At 38.8% G+C, this 27,223-nt stretch overlaps 1 protein-coding gene across 1 annotated transcript in view; it reads right to left on the bottom strand.

The window, feature by feature from the left end:
* Pxn (Peroxidasin) overlaps nucleotides 1-27,223 on the bottom strand; it is a 296,390-nt gene that overhangs the window by 20,465 nt on the left and 248,702 nt on the right. The window contains exons 15-20 of the mRNA XM_067156835.2: nucleotides 24,845-25,078; nucleotides 19,620-19,824; nucleotides 14,803-14,995; nucleotides 10,991-11,873; nucleotides 6,187-6,304; nucleotides 255-466 (exon numbers count right to left, since the gene is read on the bottom strand). Coding sequence (XP_067012936.2) covers nucleotides 255-466; nucleotides 6,187-6,304; nucleotides 10,991-11,873; nucleotides 14,803-14,995; nucleotides 19,620-19,824; nucleotides 24,845-25,078 — 1,845 coding nt within the window. The remainder of the gene's footprint in view (nucleotides 1-254; nucleotides 467-6,186; nucleotides 6,305-10,990; nucleotides 11,874-14,802; nucleotides 14,996-19,619; nucleotides 19,825-24,844; nucleotides 25,079-27,223) is intronic.

Genomic DNA, 27,223 nt, shown 5'->3' with positions numbered 1-27,223 from the left:
ATGCTATTGTTGCTTCTGACAAAATTAAATAAATCTGGTGATCACAGGTGACACTTTAAGTTGTTCATCACTTCATCTGGGCTGCATAAATCCTTATGATTACCTCTTCCATGAGTTGGCCAATATTAACAATTGTAGACTTGAGGTATAACATTTGTGGCAGATCCTCTGCCATCAACTTGAATTGTTCCATTAGAGTGACTAACATGTAAACACGCTTATTATTCTTAAAATTTCCTTAAGAAGAAACTTACCATGACAACATTCTGTCCAAAATCTGAGTTCCACCTGAGGTATCTCACTGCAGGACTGGAATGCAGGGATCTGGCGTTTAGGAAGAATGAATACATTCCTTGTAACGTCAGTGATGTCATCTCCATTGTCACACAAGACTCGTGCTAGCGAGGTTTGTTTGATTTGAGTCAATTGCTCTGGTTTGAATACTGATGGATTCTCATACCAAAACCTGAGAGACAACAATAAGAACATTAGTAACATATTGAAGAAAATAAAGAAAATGACACCCACATTTGCAGCTAATTGAATCATAACACATCATTTTTAAAGTTCAAGCAATGAATCTGAAGCTCATACAGGCCGAGAATTTATGTATACCAGCAAATCAAAAGATAACACACATATTTGGGAGTACTTTATTTTATTTATAGAATTTTTCTTATCCACGAACATTAGGCAATAATAATGATGATGATGATGATGATGATAATGATAATAATTGTTGTATGTCCGTCGCTCCCTTCTCGATCCGCCAGCCAGCTACAAGCGTGCCAGTGTGTTATTCTTCGAGCCTCAACGTGCAGCCCTCAGTGTGCGTGCCTGGAACGTCGTGTGTGCTATATAAAGGAGCTCCTAGCCTGTCCAGACGCCCACTGACCCCGGTGTCCAGCTCCAGAATACACCCTACGTCGAGCACGGAGGCTACTCCTCTTGAAAATGTGCTTCAGCCAGGTGGACTGAATTTCTGGCAGTAAGAGGTCTCACCTCGGGTCACCGCTCCTCTTGCCTATTCCGCTGTCCATGCCCAGTCTTACCATTATATGCCACTATCATTCCCTAGCTAATGCAAGCTCCCATTATCGACTTAGTTTCGCTAAGTAGGAACTCTTCAGTCATTGAACTTACGTTAATGAACTCAGACACTTCAACAAGAAAGGACTCTCTGAGATATTTACGTCAGTGCTTCTGATAGTTTTCGACTATCAAGAACTTTTCATGTCACAAAGACTATCTTTCCGAAATAGTAGTGAACGTGAATACTCCAACGTGTATATAGTGTACAAAGACAGACTCTTTCTCCAAATTCATAGTTCAATTTGCTTCGAGATAACTTTCAGTTTTGTTAGTGTAAATATTGTAATTTTACTTGTGAAGCAAATAAAGAAGTTGTGCTTTTTGTAAACCCAACCTTGTTTACAACAATAATAATAATAATATTGCCTTAGCTACCATGTGCAGACATTTCGATTTGACGTCATCTAACTGTCTGCTCGTCAATTTTGAAGTTCTGTTTTACTGTAGGCCCACTAGATGGCAGACCGAGAAAAGCAAAACTCTCTTGGGCGTCTATGGCTGAGATTTAATTAATTTTGTCGGGTAAACACCAAATGTATCACCAGACCCATGCCAACATCGTACAACATGGAGTGCCAAAATGACTTTTTTCCGCCCTTCAAAAATCCCACTACCTGTGCCGGGTTTGGACTTGATATCTTGGGATACGGAGGCTGGCACTACGACTGATACACAGAGGCAGCTAATATTACTGATTTTTTGGAGTGCCAAGTTTTCAACGAAGTTCAATATACTTTTCCTCTACCCATATTCTGTACTGTTGTGACAGATAATTGAAAGGTATATCCTTTTAGTATAGTTCTGGTGCTTTTGTGCCTTTTTTTTTTAATGTACCGTCTATGGAACACGACAACCCACTGAAAAGCTACCTTGAATCATAGTCCATTTCTCTTTAGGAGCATTAATTCAACTGCTAATCATTAACACAGTTGGTAAAACTGCAGATCTCTGTGTGCTCGTCAAGTTTTCTGCCATGAGGGATCATTTTGGGATTTATTTCTTGTCATTAATGCCACAGATGCGACCAACAGTTATATCATACTCTATGACAGGGATGGCGAACCTGTGACACCCGAACAGGACTTTTGTTGCACGTCAGGCAACATACTAACATACTTGAACTTTCCTTTTTTACAATTTTATTTACGTCTTATGGTGATGATAGGATAGGAAAGGGCTAGGGGTAGGGAGGAAGCAAGCGTGATCTTAATTAAGGTACAGACCCAGCATTTGCCTAGTGGGAAAATGGGAAACCACGGAAGAACATCTTCAGGGCTACCGACAGTGGGGTTCGAACCCAGTATTTCCCAAATGCAAGGTGATAGGTATGTGATCCAAACCATGTGGCCACTTGCTTGGTCTTTGAATGATTTTAAAATGTAATAAACAGATCAGAAATCTAGCAACATAGGACATTGTAACATTACGCTTTTAATAATGAAGTATGTCTCAATTAATTTTATGGCCATATTTTTTACAAAGGGAAGCCTCTGTGGCTCAATTGGCAGTGCGCCGGCCTCTCACCGCTGGGTTCCGTGGTTCAAATCCTGGTCACTCCATGTGAGATTTGTGCTGGACAAAGCAGAGGCGGGACAGGTTTTTCTCCGGGTACTCTGGTTTTCCCTGTCATATTTCATTCCAGCAACGCTTTCCAATATCATTTCACATGTCATTCATTAATCAGTGCCCCAGAAGAGTGTGACAAGCTTTGGCAGCCGGCACAATTCCTATCCTCACTGCTAGATCGGGCTTCATACATTCCATTCCTGACCTGGTCAAATGATTGGAAACAGGCTGTGGATTTTCATTTCATTTTTTGCAAATGATATTAGGATAAAGCAAAAATATACCTTATTCTTAAAGTTTACCTTTTTGTTTTAATGTAAATAAAAAAGAGGTAATTTTTGTTTAATGTAATAACCTCCAAGGCTCAGGCGGCAGCATGCCGGCCTCTCACTGCTGGGTTCTGTGGTTCAAATCCCGATCACTCCATGTGAGAGTTGTGCTGGACAAAGTGGAGGCGGGACAGGTTTTTCCCTGAGTACTCAGGTTTTCCCTGTCATCTTTCATTCCAGCAACACTCTCCAGTATTATTTCATCTGTCATTCATTAATCATTGCCCCAGAGGAGTGAGACAAACTTCGGCTGCCGGCACAATTTTTATCCTCGCCGCTAGATCGGGGCTTCATTCATTCCATTCCTGACCCAGTCAAATGACTGGAAACAGGCTATGGATTTTCATTTTAAATGTAATTTTCAGTGATGCTGGCAAAATAAAATTATGAAACATTCAGGTATGTAATGAAAACTAATATTTACATGAAGTCAGATGGTGGGTTTCATGGTGATTTTAAAGGAAAATAACTGAGGCACACTAGAGAGTAAACAGTAATAAAGAAGACCTTAACTGAAAATCTACTTCCAAGAACGTGTGTGCACACTCATAAATGTGTTAGGGTATTTTCAAGATCCTGAATGGGACCTTATATTACACAGGTATATATTATCAAAGAACAATATGTTATGCATTAGTGCTGGTGGTGATCATTGTTTTAAGAGGAAGTACAAGTAGGAGTGGAAAAAAATAAATTTAAAAAAAACCATTTATTTAATGAAGGAATTTCAAAATGAATTACAAAATAAAACAAAAAACTATAATATTAAGCCAAAAAGGTCACTAATGAATCCAAAGGGAACATAAGTTCTGTGAGTAACAGAACACTTGAAATGTACATATCCTTAATTAATCCACTGTCGCATATAAACCAGTATTGGAATTATAACAATAAGTTAATTTATTGATTTCACCACCTAATCAATACAATAAGTCTTGTCTTAGTTGATTTACTTTGGCATGTTAACTAAAATGGTACCTGTTTCGCCTTGAATTTAGGCATCATCGGCCATTATCTTAACCTTAAAATAGAATCAGGCACCTGATTTACATATATATGAAATAAAACAAATTTTTTAAAAAACCTTGGAGAGACTTGAACTAAAATTAACATATGGTAAAAGACTTGTGATGAAGTTGGTTTTAAAGATATTACAATGAGTGGGGAAATATACAGTTGGTGAAAGTAGTAGTAATATTGACATTAGAAGGCTTCTATTATAATTAAAATGAACAAAGCAACAGTCTGTTATGAACGAGTGATAGGATTGCTAAAACATTATGTTGGCCGATCAGCTGTTACAACGAAAATGATGATAAAAATTGTATTTAATAAATAATGTAGAATAAAATAATAATGAAAGATGGTTAAGTGACCAGCAATTATTTGTTTACAAGGGATAAGAGTCTAAAATCAATGGCATATGGTGATATGGTTCAGTTTGATCAAAAAATACAAAGTTGAAGTTGAAGGTTGAGGAATGATGTTTAAATAGGACCTTTATGGACCATCTCAATTTGATGCAATGCTACAATGTTGTTAAGAATGTGGGTTGATTGACATTCTAGTTGAAACGGAAGTGTGACAGTTGAATCATTAGACGATGGTGAGGGTAATTAGTTACGTTATTAACTGAACGTTATTGTCGACTGTCTGCTTCTTACTACGAGTGTTATAGCTGTAGGTTTGAGCTGTATATGGAACATGTAATATAAACCAGTAGTCACGTCATCCACTAGTATGCATTTGGGTGACTCCTGCAGGCCAGAGAGATCGGCACACTCTTGCGAAGACGTGGGCCACGGTGAAGTCGGCACCACAAGAACACAACATACTAACAGCAAATTAAAATAATTCTCATAATATTTGCATTTTTCACTTTTTAAGTTGTAACAGTATTTATGGCTAGACTAGGAGCTCTTAAAAGCAGGAAACATCATATATGAAGATAAAGTTGGAATTCAAGAGGACAAATTGGGACAAACATTAATTTATAGAATGAAGAGTACGGGACTCGGTTAATTTATCAAGGGATAAGTGTGATAATTCCAAGTTCCTTGAAAACATTTAAGAAAAGTCTAGGTAAACAACTAATAGGGAATCTGTCACCTGGGCGACAGTTCTGATGATGAGACCTTGTACTTGCCAACATGAATGACATGGTGTAGTATGGATATTTTCGTCTTCAAACATCCACCCTCCTCGACAGTGATGAAACTTGTGTGGTGGAACCATTTTGAGTATCTGAGCAATGGTCATGTAGGAGAAATAAAACGGAATACAGGTAAACCCCGTCATACGCAAATTCGTTATCCACGATTTCGCACATACGCGATTTTGGTTTTAAGTCTAGTGCTGCCATCTGTTAACAGTATGGAGAAGCTGTAACTCCTTAAGGCTGATACAGACTGCGTGCCAAACTCTGTAACGTACACAACGTCGCGCGCCGAGGTTAAGCGGGGCAAGCGCATCTCTACGCACATCTTCTGTCGTGGTTGTCGAGACGTGAATCGTCAGTTCCGGTCAGTAGAGCTGTGAAGTTGCACTTACAGGTTTCGTATTTAAAATGCCGAGTAAAAGGAAAGAAAGTGTGTCCGTCGAAGGAAAGAAGCGTGTACCAAGGTCGCATTCGTTAAAAACAAAGTTAGAAGTTTTGGATCGCTATGAGAAAGGTGTGCGTATTGTTGACATTTAGCATGCTTTGGGACTTAGTGAGTCCACTGTGAGAACTATTCGTGACAATGCGGAATTAATTCGAAAAACTGCTCAATCTACTAACTTAAGTGTGACCAGATCTTGCTCGGAAGCGATGGAAAGAATAGATTGGATAGAGCATCACAACCACATGCCTCTCTCTGGAGCTGCTATTCAAGCTAAAGCAAAGAACTTGTATGCAGAGTTTAGTTTATTCTTGTGTTTTTTCAGTGTTAAATTTTTAAGTGTATAAAGTTTGCAAAAAAATGTGTTTCGGAAACATGATAATTTTTTTTTTGTAAAAATACTAAGAATCTCTATTTTTTTTAAAAAAATTATGCGAGTAAAAGGGAACCTAACCCTATATTTCACATATAAAATGAGTCTTGATTTACGCAAATTTGGTATCCGCGATAATTCCACGGAACGTAACTATCCCGTATAACGAGGTATACCTGTAATTAACCATACTGAAAAATAATATAGAAATATAATTCGCTTTTACCTGTCACCGCTCCTAAGGCGTTTAAATTGTTCCACTAGAAGGCATCTGAAAGTTGGTCCCACTTTAGCACCGTCAGCCAAATCCTCAAGGATGCCTCCCACCCAGATATCAATATTTCCTGGACAGAAAAAAAAAAAAAGTAATTTTTACTTTAATTTCATATTTGAGGAAAAAAATTTCAATCCTTAATATAAACTGAATAATAGTCTGTTTGTCTTGGTTTCACATAAAAACTATTCAACACATTGAATTCAAATTTGGCAAGCTTACATCTGGTACATTCTGTGAACATAACAGTAAAAGAAAATGTGAAGCAGATCAGGGGATCATTAAAAGTGAATGCACTGCCTAAACGGTTATTCCAAATAAAACATTGAGACTGCTAGATGTACTAAAAATTCATTTTCTTCTAACTCTGATAGTTTTTCTGGAATAATAATAATAATAATAATAATAATAATAATAATAATAATAATAATAATAATAATAATAATAATACTGGGCGAGTTGGCCGTGCGGTTAGGAGCGCGCAGCTGTGAGCTCACATCCGGGAGATAGTGGGTTCGAACCCCACTGTCAGCAGCCCTGAAAATGGTTTTCCGTGGTTTCACATTTTCAAAACAGGCAAATGCTGGGGCTGTACCTTAAGGCCACGGCTGCTTCCTTCCCATTCCTAGGCCTTTCCTGTTCCATCGTCGCCATCAGATCTATCTGTGTTGGTGTGACGTAAAACAAATGCCGGTAGCAAAATAATAATAAGATACGTCACTATGAAACAGTTCTGAAGCCAGTAGTTCTATATGCAGCCGAAATCCTGTCTCTAATTGCCAACAAAGGACTCTTTGAAGAAAAGGAGAGAAAAGAGCGCAAAATTGTGAGAGAAATCTTGGGATCGAAGTACAGAAATGGAATCCATCAAAAGAGATCCAACGAGGAAGTCTACAGCAAAATAGAGAAAATTACGGACACAATCAGAAAAAAACGGGCGCGATTTTACGGTCATCTGAAAAGAATGGACGGAAGAAAGTTAACTAAATAAATCTTTCAATTTTTTGATTCAAACCCCAAAACCACATTTCCAAATACTAAAGAAGACCTGCAAATGCTACATATCTCAGCTGAAGACGCCCTTAATAGAGATCCCTTCCGCAAGAAAATATTGACGAACGGGCTAAACCGAGACGAGCAACCGAAGAGAAGACACGGTGCCCCTTGGACAGAGAAGCGTAAGCAGGCTCACTCGCAAAGAATGAGGGAATTTTGGACTCTAAAGAAGGCTAAGTTCAGTGTCAAATGCAACAAGACTTAACATGGTCCTTGATGGCCCCAGCGAATTATATATAATAATAATAATAATAATAATAATAATAATAATAATAATAATAATAATAATAATAATAATAATAATAATAATAATAATAATAATATCTCGAAACTAGAGAGGGCATATGGATTGACAAAGAATAAGTCATAAATGAAAGAAAAGTTCCACCTAATCAATACTATCAATACTATTGATTAGATGGAACTTTTCTTTCATTTATGACTTATGGTGACTATCAATACGGAACAAAAATGAAATTTATCAATCAAGATTGACAAAGAATATTGACAATAAGAGGTTTTGTAGAAGGTGAAGGGGAAGAGGCTGGCATTTCTCACACATTTGTACAGAATTAATGGAAATACTTATCAGGAAAATAAATTATTTATTCAACTATGTGAGGGTGATAGACGTAGAAGCTAGAACCAGCGGTGCTGCATGCGCATTGTGGCCGGAGAATTCGCTTAGCTGGAGGCGAAGGGCATAAATATACAGATGACATGGCAGATGCACTGTGAATCCTCCTCCTCACTCAACCACTGTCACATCAGTATATTTTTTGTTACTTTTGAAATAACTCTCTCGTATGCAATTGCAGCAATAATAAGGATTAACTTTAAGTAAACATTTGGTTGGTGTGTAATATGTTACAGAATATTTTTACTTTTTTTGCTATTTTGCTTTACGTCACACTGACACAGATAGGTCTTATGGTGACGATCAGACAGGAAAGGACTAGGAATGGGAAGGAATTGGCCGTGGCCTTAATTAAGGTACAGCCCCAGCATTTGCCTGGTGTGAAAATGGGAAACCATGGAAAACTATCTTCAGGGCTGTCGACAGTGGGGTTCGAACCCACTGTCTCCCGGATGCGAGCTCCCAGCTGCTCGCCCCTGAACGCACGGCCAACTTGCTCGGTGAATGTTTTTACTATGGAATACCTTCAAAATCTTTTTGAACAGGAACCCTAACTTTATTGGGGATCCTCATTTGAAGCCCTGGTGCGGTAAACTGGTTGTACCAGCCTAGCTATGCCGCTGTGTGACTGGCTTTGTAATGTGCACAATCACGTGATCATCTGCCCTCTCTGATAACAAAAGTAATGAAGATGACTTCTAAGATGAGGAAAAAAATGTGAAGGAATGAGCACTCAAGGAATAAGAGGTAAAAGAATTCAAAAGGAGAGGGGGAAGGGCAAGGCCTCGGAAAACCTAATGTCACAGAGCTAAAAGAAAACAAAATGTGGTGATCTACGAAGACCCTAAAACTGATCAGCAATAACATAGTAAAGATTGACTGTTGTTAGTTGAGAAGTGCAGGGTATGTGAACGAATCATATACATGAAATTTCATTATAATTTTTGTCCTAAATGGAAGACAATTGCTTTTATGCAAATTAACACTTTAGCGTTGACGTGTACATTTGCTTTTTTCGTGGTAAACTGCTGAAATGCGATATACATTTTTCAGGTTGTTGTGGGCTAGGGATGTTCGTAATTTCATTTGTAGATGATAATCAAAGACATAATTTATGTTGAAAGTTACTATTTTTGTGTTATTAGGTTGACTATGCAACAGAGAAAGCGCAGGGGTGACGGCCTTTTTACCTTTGTTGTTGTTGAACACTATGCTCTGTGTTGTGAGCTGTTGATTTACGCGCCTTTCAATGAGTTCCTTGTAATTTACAGTTTTGTGACAAGAATTTAATTCATGTTATGTGTCTCTGTGTTGAGTAAGCCATGATTACCGATAAAGAGATAAAAGAACAGCTTGAAAAGGGTTTGAATGTTCAATCAAGAGATGCTGACATTTAGGGCTTGCAATGTGATGCCACCTTTTCTGAGTCAGAATTCGACAGTAGTTTGTGTAGTGAGGACATTAGCAAAGATTCCGATGCTGCATAGGGCGATGATTCAAGCAAATCACCAGCCAGTGTCCGCCTCCGTAGTGTAACGGTTAGTGTTATTAGCCTCCGTCCTCGGGGGCCCGGGTTCGATTTCCGGTACTGCCACAAATTTAAGAATGACAGGAGGGCTGGTATATGGTTGAAATGGTACATGTAGCTCACCTCCAATGGGGGTGTGCCTGAAAAGAGCTGCACCACCTCGGTATGAGGACACGAGTTTACGTTTACCAGCCAGTGACAATTACTGGGGAACATTCTCAGGTTTGCAGAAACATTTTTATTCACACGTAGCCCCAGTTTACAATTTCATCTGAGTGCTAAATCTCAACCAGTATGTAAGAATAAAGCAATAATAAACTCCAATCCACATTATTTTCCTTGTCATTAATAATTGAATTCTGATGGCTGGGGGTGACAAATGTCAGAGAAATTCCACTGTCTGTTGCGCAATGCACAGCATGGTGAGAAAGGAATGGACACTGCGCTGCACTGTATGAACACCTTACGTGAACAAGCAATGCAATACAACAGCGAATGGTAGCGCTAGTTTTATGCGACAGCCTAAAGCTGAGAGGCCTGGACACACTAGCATGTCACCCCATGAGGGGTGACATCGCCTTCAAAGTGTTAAGAGTAAAATTAGTGGTAAATGAATAAATACAATTATTACTAGAGAAATATCCACATACACACTTTGCTATATTAAGACTATGGATTCTACTACGTCACAGCGCTTCAGTATGTCTTTTGTTCACGAAACACTTTAGTGTGTGAAGTCTTTGCTCACTTCTTTAAACTTCTTTACTTCTTTGTTTGCTTTACTTGATGTTACTTGGTGGGGTGAGTGTCGACTTGTGCCCATAACTCATTAATTAATATAATTATTGGTCTAGGGATCATGCTATTTTTCTTCCAATAAAAATCAAATTTGTGTTACTAATGATATTCTTTTCACCTCCATTTTCCCCATTTGAACTGCTCGCACTAGTTATGGTGGACAAAGATACTAAAATACACAGGCATAGCACTTCCATTCCCTGGACCTCAGAAAGGAAACAAAAGACAGCACGATGAAGTGGATTGCCACAGAACAGAGTCATGACAGCAGTCGCCATAATTGGGTATCTATATTTCTCTAGTAATAATGGTATTTATTAATTTACTGCTAATTTTACTCTTTATTTGTGTAAAAAAAAAAAAAAAGCAATTATCCTCCATTTAGGACAAAAATTACAATGAAATTTCATCGATATGATTAGTTTACGTAACCGAGATGCGCTTCCACTCATCTCCACTAGGTGTCACTACTGCTGCAATTGTAAAAATCTAACCTCTCAAAAAGGGGGCTAACAGCTGGTGTGGTATAATAGCAATGCTAGTGATAATCAGTCTGCAGGGGAATAGCCAGCAAGAGTAAAAATCTTGACACAAACATGAGGCTAGAATACCAGGTACATATCTTACAACAGGTACTTGTGAGAAATGGATCCAGTTAAGTGGAACCAAGATATATCCAGGCCTAAAATGTTTATATCCAGAATTTCACATAAAGAAAATGGTGCTCATTTCCTTACCTGGATGTCCATACAGCTTCTTGAGTCCTTCTCGTACAGCACGGTTGCTGATCTCATTCTGTAAATCATCAAAAGTCTCAGCTTCAGTCAGATTACAGAACTTTCTCCAGCTGTTGTAGGCTGGTATACCATGATCACGCCCTCTCTGGACGTTGATCGCAGCTAGATCCAATGCTACTGCATGCGCTACTTCGAACAGATGCTCTGTCAGCTCTGTGTTCAGGTTCTGATGGGGAACCTTGAGTTTGGCAGGTACTGTAAATAGTCCACGGAGCAATGGATCCACACCACCCTCTTCAACCAATCTCCAAGGAGAGAAGAATGCCTTCTGGAGAGGGATGTTACCTTCTGGAATAGTCTGGAAAGTCTTATTAAGTCTGTGAAGTATAGGATTAATTAAGGAATGCCCAAATCTCAAAGCTGCTGTAGCAAACACATTAGAAATACTAGGTTCAACTGTTGGATCATATCCTGTGTATTCACCAAGCATTTCCATTCCTTCAGGACCTAAGACAAGAGGCAGCCAGTGCGTATATGTGATGTGTTGCACTTCAGCACCTACAATTTTCCGAGCCTCATGATAGAGCATGTTGCCATCCCAGTGAGGGTTGATCTCTCGAAGTCGTGTTGCGACACGGTTGTGTTCTCGGAACCATATCGTATGCATGGCTAGCAGTCCCAGTTGCTCATTGGAACGTATGTCACCGGCGATGAAACAGCCGATGTCGCTCTCAGTCGGGTCACGTCGGCAGTCGTTTGGTTGACGGTCAGCCAGGGGGAGCAATGCCTTGCGGCCAGGCAGTTTTATCCCTTCCCGTAAGAGACCATAATCACGAGTGAGATCTCTGAGATCACGCGCAACTTCTTCAGAGAATCCATACACCTAGAAACATAACAGAAAAAAAATGTAATTTTAAATTCATAATGACAGTTATATTTCGAGGAAGCTACAGATATAAAGAACAACATACAAATATTAAATTTGTAAATCGATATGATGACTAGTCTTAGATAAAAACAAAGCATGTCTAGCCTTAGACCCGTTTTCTGATACGGGGTCGAAGATGAGGCAAGATGAATGTATATGACATGTTTTTTACGGCCAAATGCCCTTGCTGACACCAACCTGTTAATGAAGATGAAACAAATGTGTAAGGAGGTGGAAGGAATCAGGTGTGGGCTATGAACAGGAACTGTCCCAACATTTGCCCGGAAGTGAAAATCGGAAATGACAGGAAACCATTCTCAGGACAGCCAATGGTGGGGTTTGAACCCAATCATCTCCTGAAATCTGAGCTTGGTTCTATAGCCGTAGCACATTAACTTCCAGTGACAACCTGCTCCCGGAACTTCTTTGCTACTGGTCCATTGCTACTGAGACAATCTTCTTTTTTACTAACACACTGGCATTGCTACTCTGTTTGCTGTACTGGGAAGTTTTGTTACTGCTATCCGCTAATGGTCCGGCGACAACAGAGTTGTTTGTGGTTGTGCTGTACCATTAAGGTGGTTGTGATAAAAATAAGACGGGAACATATTGGTACAATGTTTCTTATTTCATGTGAACTAAAAGAAAACCTCACAGTAACCTACTTAAACATTAAAACGTGTCTACACATTCTTCTTATTATTAATGGTTGCTTTTGTTAGGATAGTTACAATATATGTCTCAAATATTATTACAATATTTATAAGTCCACCTGTTCAATACAATACAATATAATCCACTATTTCATATGGTTAAAATTTATACATAATACATAAAAGTCAATGGTACATGTGTCCTTTATGGGCATCATCAGCCTATATCAATCTTAAAAATAATACATATGGAGTCTTTCTAATCTTATAAATTATAGGGTAAAATGTTGAACCATGATTTCATAAAATATTAGACTATACAATAACATCTAAAACAACGATATTGCACCAAAGTGTGTTAAAAAAAACACAGTAAATTAACAGTTTTTTAAGATTAAAACGTGGTTAAACATGAATATTTGAGAGTTTAAAACTAAAATGGATCCTGGTTCAGTGGGGAAAGCAATGGGAAACTACCTCACTCCTCGTTTCCCACTTTTGTGATGCCTAGGCAATTGACAGCTAATGGCTGAACTGTTGAGGATCCAACCACCTTCGGGCTAAGGAATGAACATGCAGTATGTAAACTTGGAAGATTCGATCCTGGCATAGTCCGATGTTATTTGATGGGGCTCAAATACAACAGCCGGGTGTCTCGGTAGATTTACTGGCACGTTAAAGACCCCTTTACCAGGTGAGTTGGCCATGTGGTTAGGGGTGCGCAGCTGTGAACTTGGATCCGAGAGATAGTGGGTTTGAACCCTACTGTTGGCAGCCCTGAAGATGGCTTTCTGTGGTTTCCCGTTTTCACACTAGACAAATGCTAGGGCTATACCCTAATTAAGGCCATGGCTGCTTCCTTCCCTCTCCTAGGCCTTTCCTATCCTATCGTCGCCATGAGAGCTATTTGTGTCAGTGCAACGTAAAACAAATTCTAAAAAAATAAGGAACTCCTTCAGGACAAAATTCTGCCACCTCGGCGGCTCCAAAAAACCATAAAAGTTGTTAGTGGGATGTAAAACAACACCGATTCTCGCCAGCTAGTGCCTCCTAGCAGACCACCGGAAAGTGCAATCGCCAGCCAGAGCGGGACAGCCAGAACTGCTACGCCTCATGGACTCTGGTAAGACCAGTAAGCTGCCTTCTTTCTACTCTCTCTATCCAGCAAGGGCCCCTACACCGTAAGCTGGCGTGGTTCCCCAGTGGAGCTTAAAAAAAGCATTCAGACAGGTGGACTAAGCGGCCTCTCGAGGGGTCTCACCCCAGGACTGTTCACTTGGTGTAGGGGCCTATGGAGGGCAGCTGGAGGTGTCTCCCGGTTCAAACGGGCACACCCAAGGACCCTCAGGGGTGCCAAACCCCAGTAGCTCTACCCAACCGTAGACATTATATTATATTATATTATATTATATTATATTATATTATATTATATTATATTATATTATATTATATTATATTATATTATATTATATTATATTATATTATATTATATTATATTATATTATATTATATTATATTATATTATATTATCATGACAAATTCTGCTATTACACATTAACATGCTATCTTTCCGTGGAATAGCTCTTGCCCATTTTACAAATTGATTTCTATCCTTTATTGGTGGAAAAAATCACCTGACTTACAGCCAGGCACGAAACAGTACAGCAACCTCAACTGTTAAATTAATCAAGCCACATAAGATACATGCTTGAGTACACAGTACACCATTAACTGAGTTTACAAACTGAAAGCAAAGAAAATTCAAGTTATTCACTGAAATATATTGCACAGTAACATCTCCCTTACTTCTTTATACCTAGCTTGCCGGAACTACTGGAGCACGTGTGGGATATAATCACTTGCAGTGCTTGCAGTGCTTGCAATGACGGGGCCACAAACTACCATGTTATAATGGCTGAGTCCTCACACTTGGTCTTATGATCGTCATGTCCAGACTGTCCGCTTAAAACAAAAATCACCACTACCATCTCTTAACCCTGCCTGCTCCGACATCTGCATCTCACAAACACTTTCACAGTTGTACGGGATAGCGAGAGCGTTGCCCAGACATAGTTGTGCTCCTGGAACCTGATAGTATGTGAGGAGCGCATGTCTTGGCCACCAGTGGTGTGTGAGGTAACAAATAAACTAGTACTATGAGTAAGTATCTTATCCATCTGTCTGTGGATACATCTGTCCATAAAGAACATAAATATAATGAATTAAATTACCTGTGAAGCATCAATGTACGATGTCAACTGATTGATTTGTTCCCGGGGTACAACATTTTCGAAGAACACAGAGGTATGCCCAGAGCCACAGATGGCACTGCTGCGAACAAAGTCTATGCACCTGCGGTTTCTTATCCTTGGATCATTTGGCGGGATCTCTATCGGATAACATGGAGCAGCATAATCACAAGACCTAGAGGAGAGAGAGAATACACACTTCAGTATATGTACCATGGACACCCACAGCTGGTAAATTTGTTGGGATTTTCATATACATGGTGTATCCATGATGATATTACAAACTTTCAGGGAGGTGGAGGATGGCAAATGGATCAATTTGAGATCAGGAGCTATATTCCGGAAACGATCGAGTCAAAAGTTGAGCAAAATTTTACTCATTTAAGTCCATTTACCTGCACAAGTTTCACAAGATGCTCCATTTAAAACAAATGTTCAAAATGGCATTCACCTGCATCAATACTGGCATGGAATTGTTGCACAAAGTTCTGTCATACCCGTTCGAATATCCCCGGTGTCGTTTGAACAGCGTCACAGGCAGCAACCTATTCTGCTCGTCGGGGTTGTCACCTCTATTGTACTCCTAGCACGTGTAGTGTACAGTACGGTCAGAGGTATCAGACCGATTTGTGCTTTAACTTTTGACTGCCGGCCGCAGTAATATAGTGGATACGTCGTTGGTCTACTAATCCCAAGTTAACGGGTTCAAACCCGACTGAGATTGGTGGCTTTTAAGGGTGTTTAAAGGTGACAATCCCATTTCGTTCACTTCCGGCATGTTAAAGAAATACTGCGACACCCCGGCGTCTGTTAAGAATGGATGGACATAAAACAACTTGGATCATTAGTAACTATCGACTCAAACGTTTCTGGACAATGGTTCTTTTTCTCAAAGTGATAGATTTGCAGTCCTCCATCATCCCCCAAAGTTTGTAACAACATCACAGATACACCCTATAAATGTAGTAGTTGGTAATGAACAATTTGATTTTCACATCATTAAAGATAATCAGCCTCCATTGCCATTTGATTTAAAGACATGAAATTAAGAGTACTGTGAAAGAATCCAGTAAACTAAGTCTGAACGATACTGGTTTTCTCCAGGTCTTTTTAACAGATATTTAGGTTGTGCCATATTCTTCAACTAGTGGAATGTTCTAACATGAACAATTAGGGCATCTTCGTCTGTACAACTTTGTTATAAACAGGCATGGTTGAAGACTACCAGTAGTTGGTAGTATACTGAATGTACAAAAAAAAATCTATAATTTGTGCAACACATTACGGGCCTAGGGTCTGCCGAGATGACTTTGCTCATACCACAGATATTGGCATGTCACGTCAAAAAATGATGATTTTCTAAGGAATTTTGCTTGACTTTCTTTACTGAAAATTAAATTTCATATTAATCTTACCCGGGTGAAAATTTATGTAAGAGTTACCGTACCTGTCTGTATTCTTGCACATTGAAACCCGTATACAGGCTTACATAATACTTTGAAATATTTCAGGTTCTCTGTATTAAAATAGTTTTACAGATAGTCAACAGATGACATAAGCTGCACTTCCAAACATTTTAAAGCAGGATGCTGGTGTTAAAATTATATTACGCACACTTCTTTGCGAGTCATCAGCTGAGTTCATCGACCGTGCATGGTTGAAGAATATTGTGGTTTAAATTTTCATTTTTTTCCTCTACATTTTTGGCAAAATGGTTGAAAGAAAACTAATCAAAAGTGATGAGATACAGGCAATATTTAATGAAAGTGGCAGCGAAGTGTCAGAATGTCATTTAGTAACAGTGAAGGTCAATCTCCTGAGATTTCTAGCAGCAGCAGCAGTGAACGCGAGAGCGGCACAAGTGACCATACAGACGATAGTGCACATGCACCCAGCTCTGCCTGGACAGACGTGAGTAATTTTGATCCTGGCCCATCTACAACAATTCCAATATATAATATTCAGCAGGGGCCTATAATACCATCACATTTTCATCAAGATACTGATCCACAAGAGTATTTTTATCTTTTGTTTGATGAGGATATTTTTTAGATAATTAAATATGAAACTTGTATTCAGGAAAACACAAATAAGAAGAAAGCAACACCCGAGACTAAAAGGGCAAGAATTTCATCACGGTCTCCCCGAAGTGCCTGAGATATGAAAATTGTTATTGGTGTGGTGATTATCATCATCATCATCATTATCATTATTATTATTATTATTATTATTATTATTATTATTATTATTATTATTATTATTATTATTGTGCTGTCTCTTTCATGTGGTATTTGTTCAGTGAACAATTGTTACAGTGTTAACAAAATTTGGAACTGTGCATAGCTTATTTTCAGGATTATTATTCATTAATTTATTTATTTACTTCCTTCAGGCTAGCAACCTGTCGGAAGGACATTTGATTGCTTTCAAGGCTTGCAAAAAGAAAAATGCAAGACCGTAACGGGACACATGGCCCAATACTTGGAAGGAAGATGATGATGATGATGATGATTTATTTTATTTAAATTTTTTAGTCAACATAGGACTACTTCAGCCAGCTTTATGGAGGTCTTTCTTCTTTTTGTCAGCCCAATACTGTTTCATTCTTTCTGAACATAATAATAATAATTATTATTAGTCTTTTTCATATGGTATTTATTCAGTGGACAATGATTACAGTAATAACAACAACATATACACAGGTTTATTATTTTAAAAATAAAAAACAACCTCCTCTATTAACAGGCTGCCATGAATGACAAAATAATATAGATCACACCTGACAGAGACTTTACAAAGGAACAGATATAGAAATTACATAATCTCTGAAGTTTTTATCAGTAACGACATTATGTGGTACCTCACATGGAACCTCAGAGGGTTATTGTTATTATTTCGTGAATGCCCTCCATGGGTAGCGCTTCCATGTGTCAGGTGAAGTGTCGAGGTATGGTGCTGCATGCTTCCAGCATTAGTCTTATTACTTCAGTCTCTTGAAGATTGTAATTTGGCTTGTAATAGGGGATTGTGGGTTTGTAGATCTCTTGTTTCTTTATGTTTACCTCTTCTGGTTGGCCTTTGTGGTGTTCGATCTGTACAGTTGGGTCTATGATGAAACCTTTTGGACTGTACATTGATGATGATGATTATTATTATTATTATTAGAACTGTTAGACTCTTTCCATTTCAATGCTTCATTCTTTGCTGTTCCTTCTTCTTCCTCCAATACCATACTCCTTCATCTGCTAACTATGCCTGTTTTCTTTCCCTCCCGACCTTGGAATCCTTCCATTTTTAACACTTTCTTTCTAAAAATCTTTCTCTCTGTTGCTTCTTCTTTCCTTATGTTGTTTCTTTCCAAATCTTTCTTGACTTCATGATTCTAGATTGTTGTTGACTTCTTGTTCCAAAGATATTTTAAGATCTGTTTGGTTAACCTGTTATCAACCATTCTGTATAAATGTTCAAAAAATATCAATCTCCTCTTCCACATTGTATCTGTTATTTTTTCTATGTTCTGGTATATTTCATCATAACTTCTTGATTTTCAGAATTCTATTATTATTCTTGATTCGTTATGCCCGACTAAGGAGTGAGTTTGAACTTATTAGAACTTTTTTGGTGTTTCTTCTTCTCTTCACAATATCTCTTCATCCTCTTACTGTGTTCCTTTCTATGTTGTTCAGTCCATCCTGTATTTAGTCGGGTGGGCTTTACAGAAAATGTGTGTTTGTGAATTAAGGTTTTGAATTTTATTCTATCTTGAATGGTTTATTCATTAATACCAATTTCATTTAGATCTTCACTGATTTCTTTTAGCCAATTCTTGTGATTTTGCATTGATAAGGCTAAGTTTAAAATTTTCTTTGTGAGACTGTTACTAGCCATTCTATGCAAGTGACCATAAAATTGTAATAGTTGTTCCCTGATTGTATCCGTGATTTTTTCTGTAACTTGATACATTTCATGTGATTTCTTTTTCATCCAAATTCCATTTTTGCATTTCAGTCCTAAGATTTTCCTGAGGATATTTTTTCTTGTTTTTTGATCATCTTTATTCAAGATCTGTCATCAATTATAATAGTTTCAGATTCATAAAAGTGTTTCTATTTTAACTACTGTGTTATAATGTTGTAATTTAGCCTTTTTATTATTATTATTATTATTATTATTATTATTATTATTATTATTATTATTATTATTATTATTATTATTATTATTATTATTCTCTGTTCTTGTATTTAGTCAGTGAATTGTGATGATAGTAACAAACTTACAAGAACAATTTCAAAAACTTCATTATACCAGTAAAATTGTTCAGAGATACTTGTGCCGTTCTTGGAGTAACAAATTTTTGCAAAATAATAAAACTTGTTCCTTGAGAAGATCAGTGCATAAATTCAGCAAAACCCAAAATATACATTCTTTTTTATAAATGAATGTAATGTAGCATAGTCTTAGCAGTATTTGCATCAAATAACCTCTTCCCAAAATTCACCTTTCACGTTTTAAATAATGCAAGGAATTAATAAATTGGTTAATTAGTAGTAGGTCATCTTTTAATCCTTGTTCATTATATACATAATATAAACAATGACATTATTATTATTATTATTATTATTATTATTATTATTATTATTATTATTATTATTATTATTATTATTAATTTACCACAGAAAAATAAACCCTGAACTTAAGTATTACAGATGATCAGCATTTGTTACTACAGCCCACTAGTAAATTTTAATGTTTTTTGTTGTCAACAGGAAATTTCTCTCTTTGTGAAAGATTTCACCTACCGTTTGCAGTCGATTCCATCCCAGCTCTCACTGCTGACAGATGGAATGGCATGATCCAGGTCGTGGTCAAGGAATTGGCCCCACTGCATCAGCATGTGTGTCAGATGTTCATCAGGGGTTATCACATCCGTGCTTATAAGTTCCGTAGATATTAGACGAGCACTTGGTTTCTGAAAGCCAAAGTATTTCTTGCTTTTCTTCCAACCTGTGAACACAGAGATAGCAGATGAATAAAATATCAGGAAAGAGAATGAAGCTAAACACGACAGAATAAAAATTTCTATTATTCCAGTCACCACAGAGAATCAAGGAATCCGGGATATAAATACTTGAGTAGGGAAGCTAACTGAGATTGGCTTTGTATAAGTTGAGGAAATAGATGGGGCAGCAGTAATGTACACGATAGGAATGCAGTTAATAGCACTTACAAAACTTAAGATTGTCAAAAAATTTCAATGCTTCCTATGTATGAAATTATATTTGCTATTAACAAGTAGTGGACTTCTTTCAGGATATTTACCTTCAGAAACATTGCCAATAGTGTGTTGATGGATAAGTTGGTAACACTTGTTTGTGGTCTGGCATCACTGCAGTTGCTTGCAATTTTTTATTGTTTATCATTTGGGGTGGTATTATTGCACTTATGGATACACTTTGAGTTTTGCATATTTAAAGAAAGTTAGTGTAATTTATGGGCCAAAAAAAATTAATTGGAATCTTATAGATTCTCACCATTCAGTAATTAGCAAGATATACACTGAGTGGCCAAAAGTCATGAGAAGACACTGAATGTGATGTTAATAATGAGTTGCTCCTCTGTGAGCCCTCAAAACAGCAGCAGTACGGCAGGGCATTGATTCCACAGTGTGTTGGAATCGTTCCGGAGGGATCTGGACCCATGCATCTTGCACTGTTACTTACCCACAATTGGTCTTGTGTATAGTAGGGCCCACGAGAGTTGAAGTCTGACAGGTGAGCGGCAAAAGCTGTAACTACGAAGTTCGCTGCGTTGTCATAGTTACCTCCATTTGCGGCCTACCACCCTTTCAGGCAGGCTGAGTGTTTATTAAAACATGTAGGCCTAGGCCAAATGCAATTCATTTACACTTGACTGGTTCCTAAGCTCGTGTTAATAATTCCAGCATTTAAGACAGAACACGACATTAACGATATATGTAAAATATTTCATAATCACTAACAAAATCATCAGTTTCTGTCAATAACCTCAACAAATGCACATGTTAATTACATAGTAGAACAGCACTACCCACATTGATAGTTTTTTATATTATTTAACTCCGATTGTTAATGGTACCTGTACAATTCAGGAATAAACTACGGTATAATAAACACAATAGGAAGACGATACTTCACCGAGAAAAGAAATCAGTCAGAATATGTATGGCAAAAGCGACTGAGAGCAAGCCAACCCACGTGGTGATAGCGTTCTAAAATGTTGCAGCTCTGTTATCGTTGCCATAGTAACAGGCCATTTTCGAGCAGCGTTAGTCAACTTTTTCTCGCCGGTGATGCTAAACACCAGACTTCAACTCGTGTGGGCCCTACTGTAGTTGGTGCGATGTTCATGTAGCATACACCAGCATCGACAGTGTCCCATAAATGCTTGATCGGATTAAGACTGCAGGATCTGGAAAGCCAAACCATAGTCGTAATTTCACTGGATTGCTACTCCAACCACCTGCATGCCACCACAGAGCGGTGACATGGCGCATTGTCCTGTTGACACATGGCATCTCCATCAGGGTACTCTAGGGCCAAAAACGGATGCAGATGGTCTGAAAGAATGTCCAGATAACTTGCACCTATCAGCACTCCCTGCAGCTGGAAAATGGGGCCTAACTGCGACCAGGAGAACACCGCCCAGACCAGAATTGAGTCACTTCCCGCCTGGACACAACCTTGTTGACACACAGAATCCAGAGCTTCACTGGGGAATACGCCACACTCCCAGGCGCCCATCAGCTCGATACAACTGAACCGGGATTCATCGGACCATACCACATGCCTTGTTGAGTGCGGGCCAATGCACGACATTAAGCTCCGTGTCGAGGTGTCATCAAAGGGACACGAGTTGTCATCGGCTGTTGAAGCCTATACGGTGCAGTTGCCTCCTTACAGTTCTGGTAGAAATGGGATCCTGTCTCCCAGCATTCAACTGGGCAGTGGAACGCCCAGTATGGTTCTACAGAGGTGATGTGATGTCCGTTCGTTAAATACCTGTGGTCTTCCCATGCGGCGCTGTACGTGGGTGGTAACATTCTCTCTGTGATATTGAAGATCCACCCCTGCCACTGTTGACCTCGGAAACCTGAATTCGCGTGTAATGCTATGACCTGGGCGCGGGATGATCATCCAATGTTGAGAGTTGGCTAACTCGCGACGTGTTGCCATCTTCACGACACTAGTATCTGTGACAGACCGCTCAGCTATGCCACAGGTAGCCGCAACGCTCAGGGGTCGTACACGGTACATTTTCTATATGGACACTCCTTCCCATGACGTTTGGCCACTCAGTGTATATACCTAATATTAGAACATGTTTCAGTCTGTGAGACCTTCTTCGGCTAATGAAATAATATTTTTATTTAATTAATGGTGGAAATATACAAGATTCTAATAAAGAAAATAATTATATTATAGAAAATGGAGCATTAAATGGAGAAAAGTGAATACTTGTGAGGCATTTTTTCTAATTTTTTTTACCAAGAAATCATGCTCATGACTAACAACTTGAGAAGAAAATTCTCAAAATACTTTTTTAGCATCACACTAAAACATCCAAGGTTTTTGACAACACAAGGATAGGAAAGGGCTAGTACTGGGAAGCCGTGGCCTTAATTAAGGTACATCCCCAATATTTGCATGCTGTGAAAATTGGTAACCATATAAAACCATCTCCGGGCTGTCGATGTATTTTTCTTTTTTGAGTTTAGTAGAAGGGCAAAAGCATCTCAAAACATTTGCAGTGAGAAATTACAGCAAGGAAATGATTTAATTGTTTTAAACATGGCCACTTTGACATGGGTGACTTCACTCTTTCAGGAAGACCATCGGACTCTGATAAAGAGAATGTAACGAACTGTGACCAGTTATTCACGATGCGATATTTGCACTCTGTGTAAAAGTTCAGAAATTGGTTGAGTGGGCACTGCATATTTTAAGCAGATAAGAACAAAACAGAAATCAGCAGTTAGACCTTTGTGCTTTTTTGCTTGTTCATTTTTGGTTAACAGCAATTATTCCTGTCTAGGAGAGCGTATTGCAGACACCTGAGACCATCCATGAGAGTAACCAGGATCTCCTTCCTGATATGTTTGGGCAGTGCCATGCTACCTGATCTCCATGCTCCTGTTGGCATGAGCTGGCTGAACAACTTAAGGTAAGTCAGCAGATTCTTTGATTGCAACATACCCATACACCTGAAAGCCAAAGTTTATAGGAGCATTTTACACCCAGTCGGGTTCTATGGTTCTGAACGTTGGCCAACAGCCGCTAAACACACAAACTATACATGTCATGAAGATGCATATGCTGCACTGGGTGCTTGGTCTGAAGCGACTTGATTGTACCGAGAACAGTAATGTCCAATCAAGTATGGGAGTTTGTGAATTCAATGTTCATAAATGATTCATGATGACAGTTGCACCCATAACTGACAAATTGGGAGTGGCTCCTTTATGCTGGTACAGTCATGTTATGCGCAGTGACAAGCAATCAGTTGTCAAGACCGTCCTGTGCCTCAACCCAGATGGACATTGGTGTCTCTCCTTGTTGTGCCCTTGATCACAGACATGACGACTGGCATGCAGACCAGCAGAACCTATGGCAAAGCAGGAAAAGTGCGAAGAAGTAGAAGAAGAAGAAGAATCCTCACCTCTGTCTCTAGTAAGGTTACTGGTGATGAGACTATAACTTTATCTGAGTATTCAGAAAGGAAAGGAATGACTGAGCCCTGACAGCAAAGCAACTTTCTGTCGAAAAGTTAATGCCAATCTGCAGAAGGTAAAGTTAAACATCTGGTGGGATAAGGATGGCATTGTGTTTTGGGTGGGATAAGGATGGCATTGTGTTCTGGGAATTGCTTCTGAGAAATGTAACCGTTAACATTTCAAGTGGTTTTAGAAAACTGACCAGGAAGAAGACAAAGTGTTGCTGTAACTTTGTAAAGCATGCCTACAGAAACTTGGGAGCTTGGTTGGGAGGTTCTTCCACATACTTTTAATTCCCCCAATCTTCTGTATTCAGATTTCTATCTTTTCTGTTCTCTATCCAACAGTATCGAGGGAAACTCCTTTGATAATGAAAATGCTCTTCGAACTTGGCTTGAAGATATCTTTAACTCATTTGCTTAGTTTGACGAGTGCCACTCGTGCAATACTTTTTGAGCCCTAAGATACTCTGCTGAGTTGAACTTACAAAGTCATCTTTTTTTTTTGTATTTGCTTTACGTCGCACCGACACAGATATGTCTTACGGCGACGATGGGACAGGAAAGGCCTAGCAGTGGGAAGGAAGTGGCCATGGCCTTAATTAAGGTACAGCCCCAGCATTTTCCTGGTGTGAAAATGGGAAACCACAGAAAACCGTCTTCAGGGCTGTCGGCAGTGGGATTCAAACCCACTATCTCCCGGATGCAAGCTCACAGCTGTGCGACTCTAACCGCAAAGTCTTCTGCCATTAATTTTTGGCCTTTAAATTGTTCAAGTTATGGGAGGAATTCACTGAAATTTTCAACTCATGGAAGCACAGCCTTTTTCATAAATAATACTTTGTTTCATGCTTCTTCCCTGTGTGTCCATTAGTCTAGTTATGGGCATTCATCAGTCTGCATGAAAGTCTTTGCATGAGCATGATGGGTATTTGTGCTAATTTCCTAAAGACTGCCTGTTGGATGGTTGTAGAGATACTGAAGAATGTATCTCCATATCAGAGTGAAAGTAGCAGCAGTAATAACGAAGATGATGCCGTGAGTGGAATGGAAGCTGCAAGTAGATCTCTTGTCAATGTACCCGCATATGACAACACATGGCAATGGTTCACAACATTCCATTTATACGTGAGAGTGGTGTAAGTGAAGAAGTTCACAAGAAGTTCTATATTCCAAATGTAATACTGAACTAAGCGTGTATATCTTCACAATGTGCACTGCCGATATGTTGCCAAAGGTTTAATGCAAGGATAAACCAAATATTGTAATCTCATACCAATGGGCATACTGAAGCCGTTCTCATACTCTGGCTTGAGAACACGTCGGAAGCCAGTCAGGGATGCTCCCCACATAGGATGCTGAAGATTGTTGCATGTTCCATCGATAGAACGATACTTGCTGTGGAAACACATGTCTGAACAGTTGACATGTGGACGATGAGTCATACAGCCCGACAGATTTGCCACAAGCTGTAGATGAGATGGTGACAACAGGTCCTTGTAGGAGAAGTCTGTAAGCAAAATTAAATGTACTTTTATTAGAATACAGCACCTTTAGTAGTTTGAAAACAAAAACAACAACAACAAAAACAAATTTAAAATTTGTTTGTTTGGGAAACCAAAACAGCGAGAAGCCGAATTACAGAGTTCCGCAATGAAAGAAGTATTTACAATGGAGTAGTACAATGCAAACTTAAAAAAATGAAAGAGCAGTGAAGAAAAATCATCTAATGACAAAAGTAACAGAAGAAAATTAAAAACTAACAAAATAACTGTAGAGAGACAACAATTAATAAGATAAAATGGGAAAAGAAAAGAAAGAAGAAAATTAAAGAGAGAAAGTAAAACGAAGAAAGGAACTTATAGGTAGGCACAGTAAGACAATACAGATGACACATTAAGTTAAGGATACTATAGTAAAAAGTAAATAAATATTACATTATGTACAACTCCATCGATTTGGGTCTAATGTTTGGGAAGCCAGGCTCTGCTTGTCACTAGTCTGGACAAAGGGGGAGCGATAGAGGAGTAACACCTCTTTAAAAGTCCTTGGTCCAGCTGATCCAGCTGGTAGTTCCACATAAGGTCCCTTGCCAGGGTTACGATGACGACCTCAATAGCAGTGAAGGCGGGGAAGAGGGACTTCGAAATGGTGGAACTGGTGGAAAGGACAACCTTCCTATTCTGGGTAAATAGAACAGGAAGTGCTGCCTTGCAGTAGAAGTGGGAACTTCAAAGGCTAAGGGGAAAAAGCCCCGACAGAAAATCAGGCTTAAGATGGGAGCCCCGTCAAGGCACTTGGAAGCAGTGGGTTAATCACTCACTCTTCTTAAATAATCTGATTATAAAAACCAAAGTGAAATTACAAAACTGGACAGATAACCTGATGACAACCTTCGGCATGAAGAGGAAAATGAACGAAGTCCTGGAAGAGGACGATCAAAATGGATATCACAGAGGCTGACAGGACCTGGCGTGAACTTAAGAAAATGGCCAGGAACCATACTGTGTGGAGAAATTTCACCAAGGATCTATGCTCCAGAGGAAGCAACAGGAAATAAGTCAAGTAAGTCAACATTGTGTACAATAGATGGGATAGCAATGAGAAGGGAAAAAAGAAGATGAAGGAAATGAGCTAGGTTAAGTTAAGGAAGAATCAATTAAAGGAGGCATACAAAAAAAAAAAAAAAAAAAACATCCAAGTTCCTGTCAGAAGATAAAGAGTTAAAGAGGGTTGGAATGCAGATAAATAGTGTTCTTTGAACAAGAGAAAGGAGGGAATACAGAATATGAAGGGGTGGATTTATCCTTGTTTTGTGAGTTGGGATAGGTAGGGAAAAGAAGAATGCAGGTTCAGGAGAATGAAAGAAACCATTAACAACATTATAACGGAATCTAAGGTTGGCTACTTTCCTTCAGTAAAGAATGAGCGAAGGTTTAATTTGTCGAGTATCTCATTGCCACTCAAGTTTCGACAATCAAATACTCTGACTCTAACAATGGCATACAGAAGAATGACTATACACGATCAATGTGATTCGAATTAGTAGGTGAAGAGGTAGACCAAATGGGAGATGCGAATTCAGTAATCGGTAGGATGCAAGATACATAGTAGGTTCTGAGGGCGTGGATGTCGGTGATGTCAGAATATCTACAGAACAAATCGAGAAGTGAGATTGCTCGTGAGGTTATCTTTTTTATATGGGGGACAAATAAAAACATTCCTAAGTCATTTTGTTCTGTTAGAGTTGGGAACAGGTTACCGAGGAGGGAGTATTTACTAAGAATAGGGGATTTAAAAAAGCGTGATCGAGATGGAGGAACACGGCAGGATTAGGCTAAGATGCCATGTAAATGAAAGAAGGTGAAGAAGGAACAACTAAGGATTGGGAACAATTACGTTGTAAACACTAAACACAATAATCATATGTAGAAAGATAGGAACATGCATAGGAAAACATCATAGGATGAACATAATGAGAGGTCAACGTAGGAAAAGAAGAAAAGGACCAATATGGAAACATAGTAGGGCAATGACAAATCTGTGCTGTTTTCACATACATGTGCTCTCTACTTAGTCCTTCTGAGCTTCATAACGAGGGTGGGTCATCTTGGTAGATATTCCATCTTAATGTGGGAAGTGAAGGAAAACACAA

Source organism: Anabrus simplex, chromosome 12, assembly GCF_040414725.1.
Source record: "Anabrus simplex isolate iqAnaSimp1 chromosome 12, ASM4041472v1, whole genome shotgun sequence".
Lineage (NCBI taxonomy): Eukaryota > Metazoa > Arthropoda > Insecta > Orthoptera > Tettigoniidae > Anabrus > Anabrus simplex.
Note: the sequence above shows the minus strand (reverse complement) of the source record. Positions and strands in the feature narration are given on the sequence as shown.